General features: G+C 38.4%; 1 protein-coding gene across 2 annotated transcripts in view; it reads left to right on the forward strand.

Annotated features, from left to right (window-relative positions):
* The window catches only part of LOC104147814 (myotubularin-related protein 12), a 31,479-nt gene extending 10,515 nt beyond the window's left edge, over positions 1 to 20,964 (forward strand). The window contains exons 4-16 of one of the 2 annotated variants that reach the window (XM_068924951.1): positions 874 to 946; positions 2,178 to 2,308; positions 3,551 to 3,644; positions 6,084 to 6,207; positions 7,359 to 7,434; positions 9,444 to 9,550; positions 11,773 to 11,897; positions 14,262 to 14,340; positions 15,981 to 16,051; positions 17,155 to 17,327; positions 18,095 to 18,262; positions 19,202 to 19,363; positions 20,355 to 20,964. In XM_068924951.1, coding sequence (XP_068781052.1) covers positions 874 to 946; positions 2,178 to 2,308; positions 3,551 to 3,644; positions 6,084 to 6,207; positions 7,359 to 7,434; positions 9,444 to 9,550; positions 11,773 to 11,897; positions 14,262 to 14,340; positions 15,981 to 16,051; positions 17,155 to 17,327; positions 18,095 to 18,262; positions 19,202 to 19,363; positions 20,355 to 20,930 — 1,959 coding nt within the window. In that variant the 3' untranslated portion in view covers positions 20,931 to 20,964. The remainder of the gene's footprint in view (positions 1 to 873; positions 947 to 2,177; positions 2,309 to 3,550; positions 3,645 to 6,083; positions 6,208 to 7,358; positions 7,435 to 9,443; positions 9,551 to 11,772; positions 11,898 to 14,261; positions 14,341 to 15,980; positions 16,052 to 17,154; positions 17,328 to 18,094; positions 18,263 to 19,201; positions 19,364 to 20,354) is intronic. The other variant, XM_068924952.1, reaches the window with a different exon arrangement.
* Positions 20,965 to 21,345: the final 381 nt, after the last annotated feature.

The following is a 21,345-nucleotide window of genomic DNA, read 5'->3' on the forward strand; positions in this document are numbered from 1 at the left end:
AGACAAAGCTGTAAAGCCCATCCCACAGATCACATGAGATTTAGTCTAAGCCTGGTAGTGACCTTGTTTGTTTCTGTTCCTCCACTAACTTGTAAATCCTTGGTTGATAACATGTTAAGAGAAATAGAGATGACTTGATAAGTGTTCAGTGTGAGTCACCTGTCCAGAGTAGTGCAGACCTGGAAATAACTCTAAGGTTAACTCTGTTCACAGTTGTCTTCATGTAAAACTTAATTTGCTGATGTAGTGGTTGTCAGTCTTCTGATAATAAAATTTAACATACTGGTTTATAACTGTGGCATCACTCAAGTGTCCTTTTTGTACCCTGAATTCACAGACTGAATAAACTGAAGGGAGCTTTAATCACTTTAAGTTTGGCAAAACAGTAGACTTCAGAACTGCGATGTGCATGTCTTCACTTCACCCAGTGATAAATCTGACTGTTATGTTGGAATGTTCTTGGGATACTTGTTGTCTTAAGAGACTTTCTATTTCCTGCCTGGTTCCTGCAGCAAGGAAACTTATCATAACAGGGCTTAGATTACATCAAATTACTGTATTTCCTGTTTGTTGCAAGAATCCTAGTTTGAAAAGTGACCCTCAATAGAATTACAGGCTTTGAAGTTATTTGAAAAGCAAAAACTCTTAACTGCCCACCTTGCAAGCACAGTTAGACCCTTTTACAAAAAAGATTTAAAAGGCAGGTGTAATTTATCTATATTTTAATAACTGTTCCTCAGTTATAAGCTCAGCCTTGCAGAGCTTATAAGGAGTAAAGCTGATATTAAAATATATACTGAATGTTGTTTACTGGTGAGAAGGTGCTGCTGCTTAGTGACATGGGACTTATGAGATAATTTTTTTATGTTCTAGGAGCCACAATTTAAAAATAAAATCGTAGGAGAAAATGACATAACCCTGCAGTGTGTAGATCAAATCTATGGAGGTAGGTCTTTTTCCCTTGGCTTAACATGCCCTACATCTAGACATGTCTTCCAATACTGGTATTTCTGGTCTATTTGTCTACATCCTTTTTAGAAAATTGACAGTTTTCATTTTTGAAACTTTGGATAGCCTGCAGTTAGATTTCTTACCTGTCATTTCATCACTACATATATCACCTCAGTTTCTTCCCTCTAGCTTACCAAAATCTACTTTTTTGATTAAGTGCCTTGCTAGGACAGGCCAAAACAGTTGCTTCAAAAAGTGAAGAAATGCCATGAGTAGCAGTAAAGGAAAGTGTGCTCATCAATGTCTTAATAGTTAAGATTGGTGCAGAAGTCTCTTATTTATAGAAATAACTGGATGCATTGGAATATGAAGAGTAATTTAATTTGAGCAGTCATACTGCAGAGCCATTCAGGTACCAGATTCCCAAAGAGTACCTTTTGTTTGTCTAAGGAAACTTTGAAAGCATCGAGAATCTCATAAAACAAAGTACCAAAGGAAACTTAAAAGCAAGCTTTTGCTTTACAAGTAAATAGTGAACTCGGTGTTTTGTTACAGGGCTTACAGGTATGCCTGGATGGCTTAAAAAAGTAAATAAGAATTGAGGTAGTGATATGTAGGTGATAGGGAAGGCTTTAGTGAGAAGATGGAGTTTAGAGGCGTGTTAGAGTATTGTAAATTGTGGTGTGACTTGAGGAAGGAGTAGACTGGAAGACATTAGCGGACACTGGTTATGAGACACTGTTTGATTTCTTGTACAGTGGCCTAGCTGCCAGCGCTTCAGGATGTCAAGTGTTTTTCCATCAGAAATGTATGAAGGGCTCTCTTGAAGGCATTCTGGTGTGGGTTTTTTAATTTAGGATGAACTCCCACTTGTATGGGGACTTTGCCTTGGCCAAAGCTACTAAGTTGTGTTCTATTGCACAATCAAAATTTCAGACTTACTGTGCAGTCTGAATTTGAACAGAAGTAATCATTGGATAGCTGATTTGCTGGAAGTTCAATTCTTACCTTGTAGGAGGTAGTTTGAGTGGGACATTTTGGGGATGGATGAAATACTGAGTGCATAAACACAAGAGCTTGCCAGCCTTTACGGTAGGATGGTTGTTTTGACTTTTTAAAACTTGAATTAAATTCTTTTCTTGAGGTCCTGGGAAAGATAAAGCTATCACTGCTTGACAAGTGATGGCAAAGTTTTCTTTGTGTATTTAGACTTCTTACTTTTGCAGTTTATGATGAGAAAAAGAAACTTCTAACTGGACAACTGAGAAAATACCCGGAGAAACTAATTATCTACTGTAAAGACCTTAGAGTATTTCATTTCTGCCTCAGATACACAAAAGAAGAGGAAGTAAAAAGGGTAAGTATATTAACTTCACTTGTTTATTTTTCATAAGCTTGATGTTGGATAGTAGTTTAATTGTGGGGATGAGGGAAGGATGAGAAGCTTGCTTTGAAAGATGCCTCAAACTTGGAAGTGTCTTCTGATCATTCGCAACTAAGAGGAAAAGTAAAAGGATACCAGCTGTGTTAGAGAAAAAAAAAAAAAAACACACACACACACACAGAGTGTTCATTAAACATCTTTATGCATAGCAATTAAAAAGAGCCGTTGCACTGGCTCTTTCGAGAGAACTGGAGCTTGAGAGCACTACATGAAATTAGCCTCAAGCTCAAGCAAGTACTTAAGCCTGTTCTGATCTGTGGTACTATTTTACTAAGTTTTGGCCTTAAACCTTCTCATATGTCATCAGTTATGTTTCTGAGGATTTGAGTTCTTTTAATGGATTAAGCTGAACTCCAAGCTGGGAGGCTAATAGCTTTATTTGAATAACAACATGCAAAATTAAGAGTTGTTCCAGAAGTTGAACGCGTAATGTTTCTCATTGAGTGAAGTAGGCATAGTATTTGGCAGACAAGGGAGAAGGCTTTCTAAGAGTTGGTTTTTAACTGTTGGGAGTAGAACCCAAAGTTCTCGTTTGAGACGATACTCGTTTGTAAGACTAAAGGTATCTTTTAGAAGAGACATACTTCAGTATGCAAGAACTTCAATTTGAACGGTGAACAACACTCAGCCTTAGCTGAAGGCCTTCACCAGTATGTAACTGGTGTCCAAGCTGGCACAATGCAAATATGAAAATATCTGGGTAGTATAAAAGTCCTCCTAATCAATACACGAAAACTTTCTGGCATTGAGAAAAGCAGATTAATGTTTCAAGTATAACAAAGCAAAGTAACACTTTGATCGTTTTATCTTTGTGCATCTTTGAGACCTCATGGATGCTTGAGTTTCTTTGAATTCTTATATGCTAGAGAAACTTGAAAATCCTGATCAGATATCAGGATGCTTCATCTCAGAAGATTTTGTAGTTCATGTTCCTTCCTCTTCTCTAGCGGTGGTTCTGTTCAATGTGCTAATGTAGTAATGCCTCTTCTATAAATCAGATAGATCTATAAATCTATAAATCTTTGCTATCTTATTTTGTCAAGACTCATGGAACAGTTTTATACAAAACCTGAGAGATGATTAAGAAGTTAACGTTGTTTACATTGACAATTTTATTCGTCCACATTTGGGTGTTAATTTTTGGTCCTTTCTTAGATCGTCAGTGGCATAGTTCATCATAGCCAGACACCTAAGCTGCTTAAACGCTTGTTTCTCTTCTCTTATGCATCAGCTGCCCCAAACAACACAGGTAAACGTTTTTATATTTTTTAGGTTGTATTTGCTGCATACTCTTCTCTAAGCAATTTGGAATGTTTAGTATCTGAGTTTTTGCTTGCCTCGTCACTCTAACAAGTTAGTAGCTTATCTTCTTTTCACTTGTTATGCGTTGTTAGACTCACTGCTAAAAATCTCTAAACATTCTACTACTGGCCTTCATGTGCTTTAACACAGATAGACAGACACATTGCCAAGCAAGAGTAGCATCACTGGATTAAAAACTTACTGCGGACAATCTGGAAGATGCTTAGCGTGTGCTCTTAACCACTGTGCTCTGGTATCTAAAAATACCTTGTTTTTATCAGTATTTTTTCTATATTGTTGCAGTGAACTTCCTGCTCTTAAATTGTTGTAACTGCTGTGGCATCTGTCAGAAAGAATGTCCATTTTTGCCCTTATTTGCAGGCAATCTGCTTCTTCCAGACAGCTGCGAAAAAATCACTGATTTGCATAGCAAAGTTCCAGTAGATGTCTGACTTCCTTGCAGCTGATAGTGAAGTTATAATATAGTCTCCCCGCTTGATCAAGCCTGGTTGAATAATATAATATGCTGTAAAATTTAAACTTTAGTCAGTGCACTTTCTAGCACCTCATAGTTCTGAATTCAGCTGCAGTGATAGAGCTGTCTTAAGCTACAGTCCTGATTCTTGGTGCAACAAGAACGTTTCTGCCTTTCACAGGGGAAAGTTTTGATGTACCCAAGGTGTTAATCATATTTCATAAAATCACCAAATCCTTGATTAGAAGGGACCTCTGGAGGTTGTCTAGTCCAACACCCCTGTTAAGAGCAAGGTCAACTAGAGCAGGTTTACCAGGGTCATGTCCAGTTGGGTTTTGAACACCTTCAAGGATGGAGACTTTACAGCCTGTTTGACTGCCCTCACAATGGGAAAGTATGTGGTGTGTATGGGGGGTGATTTTTTTTTTTTTTTTACATGTTTAAATGGCATTTTCTATATTTCATTTTGTGCCCATTGTCTCTTGTCCATTCACTGGATACCACTGAGAAGAGTCTGGCTCAATCTTCTTTGCTCCCTCCCATCAGTTACTTACGCACATTGATAAGACAGTCCTGAACTGCCTTAAGGCTAAACAGTCCCAGCTCTCTCACCCTCTCCTCATATGTCAGATGCTCCAAGCCCTTCATCTTAATGGGCCTTTGCTGGACTTACTTCAGTCAGTCCCTGTCTGTCTTGTGCTGGGGAGCCCAGCCATGTCACTGTACCCCTTAATTGATCTCACCGGTGCTGAGTGAAGATGAAGAATCACCTTCCTCAACCTGCTGGCGATGCTTTTCCTAATGTAGCTGAAGAATACGTTGGTTACCTGTGCTGCAAGGGCATATTGCTGACTCAGATTATTGCTTCAGCTTTAAATGGTGTTCAGTTTGAAACACAAACATCAGAAAAGTAATAACCTTTTTCCAGGTAGAGAGGAAGAAAATGCAGAAGCCTAGTCTCTATAGCAACATTGAAATGTTGTGTCAAATTCCTTCGTATTTTAAATATTCCATAATAAATACCTAGTTCTTGTTCCTTGAGTTTTCTACAGAACAAACCAAGTAGACTTCCAAAACTGATCTTGTTTTTATAGTCTGTCCTTCAGATCTTAACTTGTCCCTTACAACTCAGAAACAAAGTTCTGTATTTCTAGCTGTACGTTCTTCATCTACCCTATCTTCTCACTGTGGAAAGTTTCAACTTGCCATGGGCTCTTCTATGGAAATTCAAGCTCTTTGGGGTATTTCAGCATCAGCTGATGCTGTAGGATACTAAATTATGATCACTATCTAGTTATTGGCTTTACTTCAGGAATTATATGGTTTTGATACAAAACGTGTGGCTAAATTAGCCTGATGCTCTAATTGTTAGAGGTTGCTAAATGGAAATACAGGGGAAAAAAATCTCAGCTGAGAAGACTGAGACCTAACTGCTGTAATCAATTTTCCATTCTTATCAAGTGCCTAAAATGTTCTGTTCAGTGCAGAACTCTTATCCATGGTGAAAGAATGAGCATTAAATAAAACAGGATATCTGAACTGCAGAGACTCTTCTGGTATGATTGTCAGTTCCATACTTAAGTCAGCTACACCAGCATACAAAGCTATTTGCTGTACAGTGTGTTGGGTTTTAGGCTAGATGTGAAGAACTGTGTGGAAATTCTGTAAGGCCTGATTAGTGTCTGTTGGAGAAGCTTTTCCTGAAGTTACTAGTTGAAGCAATAGCTGACAGAAAACATTAGAGAACAGATGGAAGCAGTGTGTGGTACAAATGCATTTTATCTTAGGCTCAAGACTCTGTACGCAGGAAGCTTTGTTTACTCACCTTTAAATGAAGTGGCTACTTCTCATTAGGGATACTTTCGTGTTAGCAAGTAATTAATACTCTGCAAAACTAACAATATCTGACAGATGGAAGAAACCAAACTGTGATGTTTGATGCTCTTGAGGACTGGCGTGATGAGTTGGAACGGACTAAAGGGAATGTGAAATATAAAGCAGTTGCTACCAATGAAGGCTACAGAGTCTCTGAAAAGTAAGCTTGCCCTGGCTGATAGTAAACTTTTTATATATCTCATTAGTGTTTGTAAAAATTAATGCTCAGCATTAAAGGTAGCACTATACCCCTTTGTAGGGTCTGGATTCCATTTTGTTTCATAGATAAACATGGCTTGGGAGGTAATTTTCTCCACTCCCCTGCTCAGGCTAGGCTAGCTTCAATATTAGATTGCTCAGGACCTTGGTCAGTCAAGTTTTGAATACCTTAAAGGATGGAGATTACCACCTTAAATGGTACAAGAAATATTTAAATCTGGTAGAGGCGTTGTGACAGCTTATTAGGGTGATTTTTTGCTAGTCTCCTACCTTTACTCTGGGAAAACTCCAAGTTACATGCAGCTGAGTTACTTTTATTTAAAAAAAATTAACAACAGGAGTTAACTGGTTTAAGGTACATCTGCAAAAGTGCTAATGGAAGTTCAACTGCATCTGCTTTAGTAGAAGAGTAGAGAGATATAGTCCTGCCACTTAGATCAAGTAGTATCAGTGACCTCTTTCAGAGGTATGCAAGGCTTTGTGTAGTACCCATGTTATAATAAGCAATTCTGAAAGGCTTTAGAGACCTTGGAAATAAAGTTTCAGAATAGAGCTAAATTTTAACTAGTCATTCTGGAGCTGTATCTTGAGACCCCCAAACTGAGGTTAAGTACATAGTTGCTTCTGTGGGCCTTGAACATAGGTAGTGCTGGCTGGTAACAGGAAATGAGTTACGCTAAATGGTGTCCTTTAGTTTTGATGCAAATTGCTTACCAGATAATCAAATTTGTTTTTATTCCTTGTATTATAAGGGTATCTTTGAAACTGCTAAGAGCCTGAGAGAGCCAAAGCAGTTCTAAAGATCAGTCTCAAATGTTACAGTTAAATGTGGGGCTTAATTACAGCCTTGCAAAGGCAGGAGAATGTTGCAGTGAAAATAGTGAACAGCTCAAGAGTGGGGAAAAAATACCTTATCTAACTGAAAGTGGAAGGTTTTGAGGATGGCATAATTATCTAGTAGGAAAGATCTCTGTAGCTGTAAGAGTGAATATGTAATTAGCATGTGGGCTAGAACACTCACCAGCATTAAAAGGAACATGGAGGCTGTTCTTTGTTCAGCTCTTAAGTAAAAGAAACTTTTTGTCATCTTAGGTTGCCTTTGTATTTTGTTGTTCCCATATGTGTGTCTGAAGAGAGTATCTTGAAGTTCCAAGGCAGAGGCATTCCTGTGAGTATATATGCGTTGCTGAAGGATAATAAGAAATGTTACGGGAAAGACAAAACTTCAGCTAGTGTTTTAGATGCTATTGCATTTTAACTTCAGAATTTGTCTTTAACAGCTGACACACAGTACATTCCATCTGGAGAAGGAGAAATAGATGTTGGAAGGAGAGGCACATAAAGTGTGTAAACAGTGTAAAGCAAAATACATGGCTTGTTGGTTCACAGCCCCCATTTACTTATCAAATGTCTAATGTCCCATAGTTGCACATGCTACTAGTCTGTCTTTCCATCTGTATTTTTCATGAGACTGAGTATCTGACTGGCATCTAGGTGGTGCAGCATATAGGGCTTAATGCTATTTAGGTATTGAGGTAAGTGCGCGTGCAGATCTAAATGAATACCTCCAATTAGCTAGCTTGGGTACAGAAATAGTAAGAGCATGGCTGCAATGATGCAGTATTCTTGCAAAGCCTAGTAGCATAACTGAAAAACTGGTTCTACCAGTCTTGACAGAAAATGAAGTTAGATATGCTCTTCTGTTCCCTGTAGCAAGCTGGCTTTGACTTCCTAGCTAGCACTGCAGTTTAAGAACTGGTAAGACGGCGTAGAAACAAGGAGCAAAGAAACATCACTTATGAGACCTTATCTTAGTAGCTGAGTGTCTATCAGATTTGCCAATGAAAACAATGTGCATTTCATGCACTTAAGTTGGTCCATGGAGAAGGTGCTGCTGTATTGTCCTGCCTAATTTGTCCTTTCAGACAGTGCAGTTCAAAGTAGTTTGACTTGTTCTGAAATGACAGCTTACAAAGTCTGTTACATGGGAGTAGAAGTGTTTTTTATCCCCCCCCCCCCCCCAATTGTGTCTTGTGCTGTTCAGAGGCCCTGTAGAACTTCTCTGATTACTTCCAAATCCTTCTAGGGAAGCTAATGTCAAAACAAGCTTGGCTCTATCAGATCTGTTTGAGATGGAAGTGAGATGACAGTATAGTCGCTACTTCCACCCTTGATGGTGGTTGTATGGTTTTGGCATCCTTCTGAGGTGTGCCTCTTGACTAGTATAAGCTGGCAGCACAGAACTTTAACTTCCTTAATAGGTTTTTTTAAAGCTATCTCCAAACTGTAGACTCATCCTAGGAAGTGGAAGCCAACCTGGATTCATTTGCCTTTTCTGTGAGTAACCTCGAACTATACTTACTGATTCTTTCTGCAGTTGCTGGAGCGAAACAAGGTTGCATAGAGGTAACTGAATCCTAATTTGGCTTGTGTAGTTTTCCTAGTGAAAGGGATACTAACTTTAAGTTTCAAAGTGAGTTTAAAGATCCGCTTGAGAGCTGCAAGCAGAAGGTGTGGCTCAAGAAATCCTTATTAAGTGTAAAGAAAATGAGAAGCTTTGTAGTTGCAGATGTTCCTTTTAGCAAATCAGTCCTCAGTCTGGTTTAGTTGTAGAGTTCTTGTTTAATATTTTATTTCATATGCCCAGATGACACTCACATGTGTGTAGCTCATGTGGGAAGGCATGCCTATATTTTGTGAGTTTTCCTGAGAAATATAAGGAAAAATATAAGGAAATTATATTATTATAGAAGTGTTTTCCTTATATTTCTCCTTATATGTCTATGTGGAGAAACTGGTAGGTACTATATAAAAGCTACTTAAGAGCTGACTTATTTTGGCACATCTGCGGTGTAATTTGACAGTAGTCATTTTGATCAGTCTTTTCACCTGTGAGCAGAGTTGGGAAAGTAGTGTTTTGATATAATCTGACATCTTATGTGTTCTTTCTGTGTCTGCATTAAAGCCCTGCTAATAGCTTGCGGCTGATAAGTGTACTGAGGTATTTGCTTTTGGTGCAAATGTACGTGTTTGCTATTGATGGGTTCACTGGATACACCAAAAATGCAACAAAATGTAGTACGGAGTAATCTATTGTGAGGAGTCAGTCAGTCGCAGCAAATACTTTGTACAGGACAGTTGACCAACTGTTATTACTTGATAAATGTCTTTCTGCAGATTTGGTGTTGGTCTTGCCATAATGGGGCTGCTCTTCTCAAAATGTCTGCGTTTCCCAAAGAACAGGATGACAGCACTTCACAAACGCAAAAAGCCTTCTTGGATGGGTCAGTAATAGCTATTCTGTCCACAACACTTTGCTTGGTATGGACCTTGCTTCTCTTTTTCCATATATGCTATATCTTTAAGCCTGCACGCATCAGGAAACAAATTCTAGATCTAAACGTAGCTTGGCACAGTGGTATTGCTTTAAGGCCTTAGCCTAACAGCATCTTTGGTCAATCTTGCAGGACTGTAACATCACTGAAGGCTTATTTGCAAAAATACACATGCTAGGTGAATCTGTACCTACTGTGAAGAGGTGAGGACAATTGGCTTATTTTTAAGTAAAGCAGCTCCAAACCCTGTAGGTCTTAACTGCAGTGAAAGTATCATTAACTGAAGGGCTCAGCTGTGTTTGCAAGTAAGTGAAGTCTAGGCTTTTCATTGCTGAACATTAACTTGCAAGCTGAATTTTAAATTTTTCTGTAAGCTTAGCTGCTCTCTCAGAACTAGATTTTTGTCCCTGTATGATTTTTACTTGAAGTGACCTAAAATGGCTGAGACAATCTAGCAGTTCACTACTGCCTCTTTCAGGTGTAATGGCAGAAAGCGCTTTGTTTCAGCTGAGTTAGTCAGTTGAGCAGAAGTCTGAAAAATGTCGATGCTAACATAAGGGGAAGAACACAGCTGCCTGCCAGGGAGTTGCAGCAGTGACTTGCTGCTTCATTCTGTAACTTACCTGTTTAGGGTCCTGGAGAGATTTTTCTTAGCAGCAGCAAAACAGATTAGTTTGGATGAGTGTGTACATATTATACTGCTTCACTATTAGCTCTTTGTGCCTCAGAGTCTGTTAATTGCACAGAACTGATAGATGGTAGCTTAATTAGGCACTTAAAACCTCTTTCTTTTTTTTTTTTTTTGAAATTAAATATACTTGCATGGGAAAGGCTTTTAACCCTTTCTGCAGATTCTCTAATGTTTCCCTTTTGAAATGAGGACGTTCACATCACTTATAGCTTCTTTGTAATGCTATTTCAAAGTGTGAAAGTAAGAAACTAGTAGTAGGCTTTAACAAGATATTAACTGATATTCTGGGCCCTCGTCTTTGGCCATCTGAACTTGCTGGCCATGTTTTTGTTATGGAGTACTAGTGGTTGACCGCTAGTGTTTATGCACAATTTGTAAACATATATTTTTTAAGGGTGTGTTAACATGCTATTGTAATGGTAATCTGAACTCTTAACCACACAGCATATGTGTACTCTTGACAGCTTTTTTTGTAAAGGTTTGTGTGGAGCCTGATCTTCTGGCATAAGTTGCTCACTTCAGTTTGGAACAAGTGTCATAATTTACAAATGACTGATTTCATTCCATTCGCTAAGATCTGATGCATCCTTGAATAGGTCTAATGATCAGTATTTCTGAGGTAGAATCCTGTAATTCTCTTTTAAAGCAGGCTTCTATGCTACAGTGTACAGCAAACAAATTGCTTTGTCCTGTATTGGCCAAGTGCCTGCAAGGCTTCACTGAAGTATGAGCTAGAGCAGCTTTTCCCAAGTCTTAACAATAAAAAGCCAGCATGACCATGGAGGTGTTTACTAAGCTGATGCTCATCTGGCATGACATTTGTCCAAGTACTCTATTCATAGACAGCCTCTGGAACCTTAACATGAAAGGGTCTTCTGGGTCCAGACCAAAGGTTAATCTAGCCTAGGTTAATCTCTACCTCCTCCTGTTTCCCCCTCTGAGGGGAAAAATCGTAAATATGCAGTATAGGGAAGTACAGGTGGAGGGGTACTCTTACTTGAGTCCAAACTATTTCTTCTTTCCTTTATTCATGTGTTTTGTGAGCAGACCTGGCAGCCAAACGTCAGAATGCAATTCAGTTGGTAGAAGTCAACAACAATTTGAAGTGTATTGGAAGGTTTGGCTGTTTCTGTCCATCCCCTTTCTCTGGACTCACCTCTGTAAAGACAATGCCTATTAAAGAAGCAGTAATACAAAACTGAGTGATCTTTGTAATATTCATAAAGCTCCACAGATAGGCATAAACATCACATCTTTTATATCAGTGTAACAGTTAAGAACAGCAAAAATTGTTCTAAGCTTGTAGGCAAGCTTCTTGCCAGTATTTTAAAATGCATGGAGACTGTTAGTTTTCCAGCGTTTATTTCTTAGCCTTACAGCTGTTTCCCAAATCATGCATATTAACTTTAACCCCAGTGATAATAGTTGGTGCTTTCTTTGTGTGAAGCGGAAAGCTTAATCTCTTGATAATTTGATTTAGAATCTATAAGACAATTAGTAAACCTCCTTATGAGCTCCTGAAAACAGATGACCTGTCCAGCAGCCTTCCATCTCTGCAAGATATCCAGACTGCATACACAAGATTTAAACAGCTGTTTTTGATAGGTAAGTCTAACTTTAAAGTAGTCCTTAGTCTCTAAAGTGACTGAGATGCAAAACATAATGCTGAGTTTTTGTCTCATGAATGCAGTCCTCGTCTCCATTGGTGTTTTTCACTTTTGACTATAGTTAAAAGCAGACTTCTAAACGTGTAGCTGGAGGCTGTGCTTATTACTGGTGTGTTAATGGAGTTTTGTAGTTCTCAAACTTACTAAGTCTTGCTAAACAGTCACAGTATCAGAAAGTGGCTTTTGAAGAGTTAGAGCAATTACTGGAGTCAAAATGTCAGTTATATGTTAGCTGGATTTGAACTATTGTGTGAGATTTTCAATCTTGTCTGGTTCATTTAAATTAAAATTTAAGCTTGTAAGTATTTGGGCTATGTCAAGAGTTGAGACTAAATGCTAATTGATTTTTTTTTTGCTCTAACTCTTGTTATGAACTATTTGCACTTCAAAACATCTGAGGTGTGAACTCACTTAAAATTCTGTTGTCGCTCTCCTTGCAGAGCTAACACAACTACCATCAATAACAAGTCCTCTTGAATAAAAAAAAAAAAAGGGGAGCCATGCAAAAATGTAATCTCGGCCTTCAAACTCTTCTGTAACACCTTATCTATTTTGTCATGAAACAGTACTTTGACTTTACCTCTTGGAAGAAAAAGGTCCAACTGCATATGCACAGTGGCTTATCTTGGAAAGCAGATCCTCTACAATATAATAGGGGTGCAAGTGTTGCAGTACCGTGTCTTGTGACATGCTGAACACCGGCCACAGTTCACTCAAGGCTACTGATGTTGGATGTGATAGAGCTGGTCATCAGTGAGAAATTTAATTTTGTAGCATAGCCTACAGGTTGTATTTAAGTTGTGTGTGGGGGAGGGGGTTGATTTTTTTTAATGGAATTTAGCTGATAAGTTGATACTTATAGCAACGTAGTATGAATAGCTTTTGGTAAATTTGCAGTAAAGATTTTGATGATACTCTGAAGAGAAGTCTAATATATGGGATATTTGGCTGAGTTTCACACTGAGATTTTTTTGCCTAGAAAATAACACTGACAAATTTGCAGTTAATCTTTTTGTAGAGTTAGGACCTAAATTACCTCTATTTTCATCATGAGATTTGGGTGCAAGGAGAAATTCTAAGAATCGGATGGAAAGGGTGTGGATTGGGAAGCCTAATATGTAAATAGGCTTTTACTTAAAGGTCAGACAGTGAATTTGGAGAAGTTAATTAGGAAAGACTGGAGAAGACCACATCTAATCTGAACAGAATGACCAGGGAAGTCTGAAGACGTGCCCTAATGCTAAGGGAGCAGAGGACAACTAGTTTCTAGGGCCAAGGTGAAATGAATGGGGGAAAGAAGCTTTCTGAATATGAACAGAATGAGGGGGAAGTAAAACAGTTACAGGCACAATCTCTCCACATACCCCTCTGCACTTAAGGATCATAGGTGAGAGTTGTAGAAAACAAGATGGAAGTGAGTATGTGCTGGGAGTAAATACCCGAGAGACTTTGGGGGGAGAAAACGGGAGGCTATGCAGAAGCATGGAGAATTGAAGCTTAAGAACAAAGGAGGGAAATTGTTCAGACTGCTCTGTTGCAATAGAATTGCCATATACCTTGGGTTTCAAGGTTGGCAGGAAAGGTGATCTAGTGGCTTTAATGGACCATGTCAACTTATGAAAGCCTTCCAGTTTCTGAGTACTGGCTTTAATAAAAATAAGAGTAAGTGAGACTGTTGTACTAGTTATGAATTTCACTAGGTATTGGGATTTTTATAATTTTAGCGACTTAGAGGTGTTGCACTGGCCTCCTTGTTTGTCTTGTTTCTCTCTTTTGATGTGTTTTTTTCTTCTCTTCAGTTTTAGTGAAAGCTGTTTAAAACTTTTTTCCAAGTGGTCTTACACCACACAAATCTGTCTAGCCCCCTTTTAAATTCCATCCACATTTCTGGATCAAATAGCAATGGCTTTCCAAATCCAGACCCCTTAGGTTGGGCTTTGTGTACAATGTGCTTTAAAGTCAAGATAACTGGAACTCGGGAAGTAAGAATTTGTCTCCTATGATTAAACTTTTCCTTTCCCATGTTGGGAAGAAAAAAGACTTCTCAGTTTGGCTACTATGAACCTCCAGCATACTTTCTTTAAAAAGCCAATGGTGCTACAAAGCTTTATTGGTATTAGTAAAACTTTGTTCCCTATTTTAGGCATAAACAGGGTCTCTGCTGTTTAAACAGTGATTAGGATTGACTCCTTAGTATTGGTTGTTTTTAAAACTCTTCATACTTGGAGGCTAATACAACAGATGACTGTGATAACAATTAAGCACCATGTATATGTGAACAAACTAACCTGTTTTTTTGCAGATAACAGTACAGACTTCTGGGATACTGATGTGAAATGGTTTTCATTACTGGAGAGCACGAACTGGCTAGAGATCATCAGGTTTGCTACATATAATTTTCTGGGTTTCAAATACTAAATGAATTTGTAGTGAGTTTTCTAGCTAGTTTCTTGAAATAAAAAGGCATTTGTCACTTCTAGTAAGAAAGAAAAGCAAGACAGACTTATCCCATTTATATTTCTTGTTTCTGCAACTGGAGCCTGTATTCTTACAGTGCAGAATTGTGTTAAGCTTCCCTCACTAAAAGATGTGAGAAGCAGCAGATCACTCCAATTCCAGCAAACCTATTAAAATCATAGATCCAGTAATTTTCCTCCTGCTCTTAGTCACCTTCTTCCCAAGCTGAAGAATCCTATTTATTTCTTGCATGAAACCTATTTCTTGTCTCTGACTAGCCTTGCCGTTCTTCTCTGTACTCCTGTAATATCCTTTAGGACGGGATGAACTGCAGTGTTCAAGATGTTAGCCCTCCACAGATTTATAAAATGACAGTTGTTCTCAGTTTTGTCCCCTTCCTCTACTGATTGTTCCTCAAGTTCTTTTTTCTTCTCTCAGCAGTCCACAGTGAGTAAGTCTTGGCATGGTATTGGCTAACTTAAGGCTTGTTGTAGTGAAATATTGAAGTTGGTTTTTTTTTTTTTTTGTCTTCAGTGTTACTTTGTATTAGCTGAATTATCTGCCAGTTTATGTAATCAGCTTGCTATCAAGAAGAGCTGCTTCAGTCTTCCGCAGTCAGCTTTAGTTCTTTGTATTCTGAGTAACTTTCAACAAATGTTGCTATGTTGTTCATTTCTTATTCCAGAACTTACAAATATGCTGAATGAGAGAGAGGTTCTAGTAAAGATCATATGTTGAAGAAAGCAGTGACATAGCTGCAATTAGAAGTAATTAAAAGTAAATATCAGCTCAAGTTCCTGTCTTTGCTTTGTTTTGAGACTGGTCACTTCTGTACTTGAATCCAGTTACTTCCTGGATCAGCCTATTCTTGGCAGTAGAAGTGCCTCTTCAGCTAGTCTAGATGCTAGAACAAAGAATCTGACAACTCCACACTTAGGGAATAAACTGTCAGCTTTTGGTGACCTACACAGCTGCAAGAATCCTAGTTTGTGTGCAAACTCTTGCTGGAAATGCCAACTTTATGAAGAGTTAGGACTAGAAACCCACTGCATTACATAGTTTTCTGATCTTTTAATCCTACGCTGTCTTCCTTGTGCCATAGTCTTTGGGATAAATTTTGTCTCCATGTTTACAAGATACAATTGCTGGTCTTTGACTCTGCCCCTCAAAAACATATTGCAGGAGAAATATACTATATATGGGAGATTAGAAAATAAGTGTGGTGATGTTGACTCTTTCCAGGATAAAGATCTGGACATAAGCAATGGTAACTGTTTGGTAACAGTTAGTGGCTGGTGCTGGTCCAGAATAAAGTATTGCATTACGATTGTACAAAGATAACTGGAAATGTGAGGCTGATTGCCAAATAAAGATACCTCCTGTTTACTGTCAAGAGCAAACTTTTTCACTTACACAAGTTGAGCAGGTTTTTGCAGTCATTTTAAGACTAGTCAGTTTTCAGTAGTATGGTTTCCCCTAAAAGGGGTTAGAACTTCAATGAGAGAAACTTAATTGTAAAAATGCTGTTAAAACGTCCTCTTGTTTTTCCCCTATACCACAATAGGCGATTCTTGAAAAAAGCAATAGAAGTTGCTGAATGTCTGGAAAGACAGCATACAAATGTTCTCCTTGTAGGTAAGAATTTCATGAGATTATCCTTTTATGTATATATATATATATATTTTTTCTCTCCAAATGTAGCTTAAGCATCAGTTTAATTATGGTAGAGGCTGCTAAAAGTCATAAGCATCAGGTACTTTAAGTGCTTAAGCTTCATACACTCCTGAAAATGCTTTCTTCAGTTAACTTAAGTGTAGTCCCAGACTAAGAGGGTTTTGTGAATGAGAAAGCTGCTGATCAATTTGCATGTGAGTCATGTTACCTCTTATGCATTCCTGTCTCCTAAACTTTATTAAAAGGCTCCAAGACCTTTTGCTGTACTTAGTTTTTTTTCTTACAAAAAGCTTGAGAAGTCTCTGAAAAGATATTTTAATATTGGTTCTAGAGACACCGAGTAGTACATAGTGTCTTCATTATATATTCATGAAAGAAGATGCTTTTGTAGACATCTTGAACAGTTTGTCCTGGATCGGGGACACTAATTGAATGGGGAAACAAGCCTAATGTTAATCTTTAACCTGTTTTCAGACTACTGATTTAGGCTTTCCCCACACACCCATACTGCCATTTGAGAAACTTAGTGTGGGGAGGAGATGCTTCCAGAAGGCATCTGAAGGGTGGAGAGCGCATGTTGTATAAGGAGGCAGTTTCAGTGCTGCCACGCGCTCCTTACCTCAAGTCTTCTGTGTGTGTGTTAGGATACTTTTTAAGTCCTAGCCACACCTCATGAAGAGGTGCATGCAGGACAGGAAGGACAGGGGTGCATCATTGGCCTGGTAGCAAAGGGCAGAAGGGTCAGTATGTGCATTATGGGAGGCTAAAGGGAGCAGGGTCAAAGTTATAGCGGTAAGTGCTTGCTTTTTTTAGATTTTATTGTCAAAATATCCTAGTAAAACATACCAAAACTCCTAGGTTTTTACAAAAACAAGTGTTGGAAACATGCATTTAATTTCTCTCCAATATCCAATGGTATACCACGTGTAAGAAGAAATTGTGTGCTTCTCTATGAATTTTAAGTACAATTTTGTTTATTTAGCCAAAGCTAGCAATACTTTGTTTATTATTTCATTCCTAAAACTTTGGGGCAGGGAAGCAATGCAGCTTTTTCTTTTCTGTAGAGGAGAGTGCTACTGATCTGTGCTGTGTCATCTCCAGTCTGGTTCAAGTGATGATGGATTCATACAGCAGAACAAAGTCAGGGTTTCAGAGCCTTATTCAGAAGGAGTGGGTAATCGGAGGACATGGCTTTTTGGATCGTTGCAACCACTTGCATAAAAATGACAAAGAAGAGGTACAATTTCTTTAATTTCCTTACGTACTATTTAAAAGCCTACTTAGCATGAGGGGGGAATTGGATGTCAGTCCAGAAAGTCTAATTATCCTGAGGATCTTTGTATTGCCTCACAGGTTGATGTTTTATACAGTGTCACTATTTTTGATGATTAGAGTTCAACCATGTCTTGGTAATTAAAAAGAAAAAAAGATTTTTTTCCTGTCAGCTCTTTAGGGGTCTTTTGAAAGACTTGTATCTCTTGTCATTTTAAACTTTATTAAATTGTAATGACCATAGAAATAATACAAGTGAATTGCACATTCTTATTGCATCTAGAGTTTAGTTTTATACAGTATTGCTAAAACTGTTGCAGTCGCATATCTGCATTTTTGTTTGTGTTCTGGGAATAAGTTGGACTGCTGTACAGAATGAATCTCGTAGCTGTAAGGTGATTATAGAGATTCTTGATCAGAGCTAATCTAGCTTGCTCTGCTAACTTTGAAAGACAGCAGGCTTGCAGTTTTCTTAGCAGGCTAATATGTGCAATTTCAGGTTAGAAAGCATTCATCTCTTTAACAACTGTGTTCAACCAAAAAAAAACAATTGACAACTATTGACAATGGATAGCTCGAACTTCTTTGGAGTTCAGCCCAAGTTATATACAGCAATCTGTAGTTCACCAGATTGCTGAGATCCTTATAGCGTTTAGTGTCTCCAAATACATACGTGGCCTGCATGATGGAATTTTTTTTCCCTGAAACTAATGCAGTATTTTCTTTATTTAGGCTCCCGTTTTCCTGCTCCTGTTAAATTGTGTTTGGCAGTTGGTACAACAGTATCCTCCGGCATTTGAGTTCACAGAAACTTACTTGACTGTCTTGTCAGACAGCCTTTATGTACCTATTTTTAGCACTTTCTTCTTCAACTCACAACATCAGAAAGACACTACTACGGTAAGGGTTTATTATTTTAGAGGTGCAATGTTTTGAAGAGCAGTTCTGACCAAGGAGTAAGGGACACTTAAATTCACTAGCAGCACGTGAAGCATGATGCCTTCAAGGTGAAGATGATCAACTTGCAATGTAAGGAGCCAACTTCAGGACTTCTAAGTCAACGTGTGATGTGGGAAATCAAATTACTTCATTCTACAAAAGGGAGGTAACTCAGGAATGTATTAACTCAAGTGTGTGGCTATAGGCTTACATTTATTGCGTTTTGATGAAAATAACGGTGTTTAACTTAAAAGGAATTTCCTTCTGTCCTGCATAATAACTTACTTTCAATATCCTTGTGTTGTATGCTTAGTTTTACTCCAAAAGCAACATTTCCTGAGTGCCGATTTATACTTGGTTTCTAACACGCTGGAAGTAGTGGGAGTGTTCTCTGAAAGGCTGCACAAAATCTAAAAAGGCGAAGATCATTGTTTCATATTTAACTAAGGTGCTGACCTTGAAATTAATTACAAGCAGTTATGCAGTGCTGACAGTTTAGAGACTTGGAGAGGCTTATCCTGCAACCCTAATGCACCCTTCCATGTCCTACCCCCCTAACGCTTGAATCCCAGTGTTTGTCCGTTTGCCTGATTTCTAAAATGTCTTGTTTTTCTCAGATATCTCAGTTTCAACATGTGAAATGCAGTCTGGCAATGGTGCTGCCTAATTGCTCCGTAGAAATAAAGTACTGTCTTAAGTAACAGGGAATATCATAGATGCAAGGGAATACAGATGTGAAGGCTAATTAATAGTGTTGTCCAGCTGCTGAATACATAGAAATAAAGAGTGTTGTTGCAACTCTGTGGACTCTTCTATGGAAAAATGGATTCCTTAATTTCACCTTGACTTAGTCAAGATTCCTTTCTAGCCATCTTAATTGTGACCTGTTTATTTTGGCAGACTGGTGAAAGCCTCAAGACACAAAGTGGTCCTTTCAAATTTCTTACTGTGTGGGATTGGTCTGTGCAGTTTGAGCCCAAGGCCCAGGCTTTGCTGAACAACCCTCTTTATGCAGAGAAGCCAAAACCAGATAAAAGTCAACGGAAAACTGCCCGATTCAAAGTAAGAGATCTGCTCAACGCTTTTTTTGAAATGATAAAAACATTTTACAGAAGTTGGTCGTACTTCAAATATACTTACAGCAGAAGCATTGGCTCCAAGTTTTACTTGACAGAATGCATGCACACCTCAGGCTCTCCTGGGCCTTGAGAAGGGCGAAAGTTGCGTTCTTAAGTTATAAATCACTGTTTTATGGTCATGCACAGCCGTGAATGTAGGGTTTTTTAGTACCTCTGCAAGTGTTAAGTCCTATAAGGAAGTTACCACTACATCTAGTGTATTGTAGCAACTCACCTGGAAGTGACTTATTTTGTTGTTCAACAAAGTACCTAATTGAAAGATAGGGCACCAGTTATAAGCCTGCTATAATTTTAGCTTGATGAATGTAACGGTGTGTGCTTTTTCTAATTGCCCAGGGTAGTAATGGATATGGTAATGGATGGACCACCTTATTCCTGGAAAGTAGCACAAATTCAGTAGCAAAAGCTTGTATGGGGTAGCTTTTCTCCATTGTAATCCCCCTGCAACAGGAGATAAAATTTTGTTCTGTGGAAAGCATTCTTAGTTGAGACTGCCAGCACAATCTAGAACATTATGTATGGAACCTACGTGTGGTAGGAAGCAATAAGAAACTCTCGGATTAAAAAAAATTAAATCAAGTGCTCCGATTCTTGTGCTGCTAGCTTAAATTCAATAATATGTAATACTTAAATGTATGCAAAGCTTTCCTTTTTTCAAAGAAAATGTCTTATTCAGTGTTACTTCTTGGCTATAGTTGCACTGCAAGGAAGATATCTTGGAATACTATACTGTGTGAAGTGTTTGTATTAAACACTGAAGAATAGTTTTAGACTATATAGCAAAAGGGTGGTTGTGTCTAAGCAACTTTCTTGCCTGCAAGTACTCTCTGGATACAAGTTATTTGCCTCCCTCTTGATGTTGCCTAAAGTCCTATCAATATTTATTGATATTCCTTTTTCTTCCCCTCCTAAAGCATCAACGGCAGCTCTCTTTGCCATTGACACAAACGAAATGTTCTCCGAAGAGAGGATTTTTCAGAGAGGAAACCGATCATTTAATTAAAAACATTCTGGGTAAAAGAATTGGCAAGTTCATAAATTCTTCAGATGAACCTCATAATAGCTTTAGAGAATTCTATGATAGCTGGCATAGTAAACCTGTTGACTATCACGGTCTTCTGTTACCTCGCATCGATGGGCCAGAAATCAAAGTCTGGGCTCAGCGGTATTTACGATGGATTCCTGAAGCCCAGCTTCATGGTGGTGGTGCAATAGCCACAGCTGCCAAAATTTTGGACTTGATGGAGGAAGTACAAAGCTTGCAAGTGAAAATGGATGAAGAACATAGTCAAGCTATTTCTCAAGATAGACAAGCTGTCCCAATGCTGAGAAATTCTGCCCGTTTGTCATCCTTGTTTCCATTTGCTTTACTTCAGAGACAATCTGTCAAGCCAGCTTTACCCACTAGCACTTGGAATGACTTGGAAGATGAAGATGACTTGGTCAAGAGGGATGATGAATTTGTTGACCTAAGTGGTGATATGTCATAAAGTGTATATAAATTAAAGTATGATTTATATGTGGCTAAGGTCTGTGTTTTAAATGTTTTGCTGTGTTCTAATGTAAGGAACTCTTTCAAGCATCTGCAGCCTATTTAGTCAGTCTGGGGGGGGGGTTAAAAAAAAAAAAGTTGGAAAAACCAGTGGCCATGATTAACTGAGCATATTTTGAACTTCCATTTCACTCTAACAGTGTTGCAAAAATACATTTTTAACATAGGTGTAATAAAAACAGAAGACTATGGTAGAGTGGCCACATGGCCACTCTGTACAAAAACACATGCTTTTCTGATGTAAAGGTGGAATACTAAATACATATACAACAGTAATCATGAGGAAGCTATTAGATATCAATATTTTCTTAACGTGACCCCTCTTCCCCTTGTGCTAGAAATACTAAGATTGG

The sequence above is a fragment of the Struthio camelus genome, chromosome W, assembly GCF_040807025.1.
Source record: "Struthio camelus isolate bStrCam1 chromosome W, bStrCam1.hap1, whole genome shotgun sequence".
Lineage (NCBI taxonomy): Eukaryota > Metazoa > Chordata > Aves > Struthioniformes > Struthionidae > Struthio > Struthio camelus.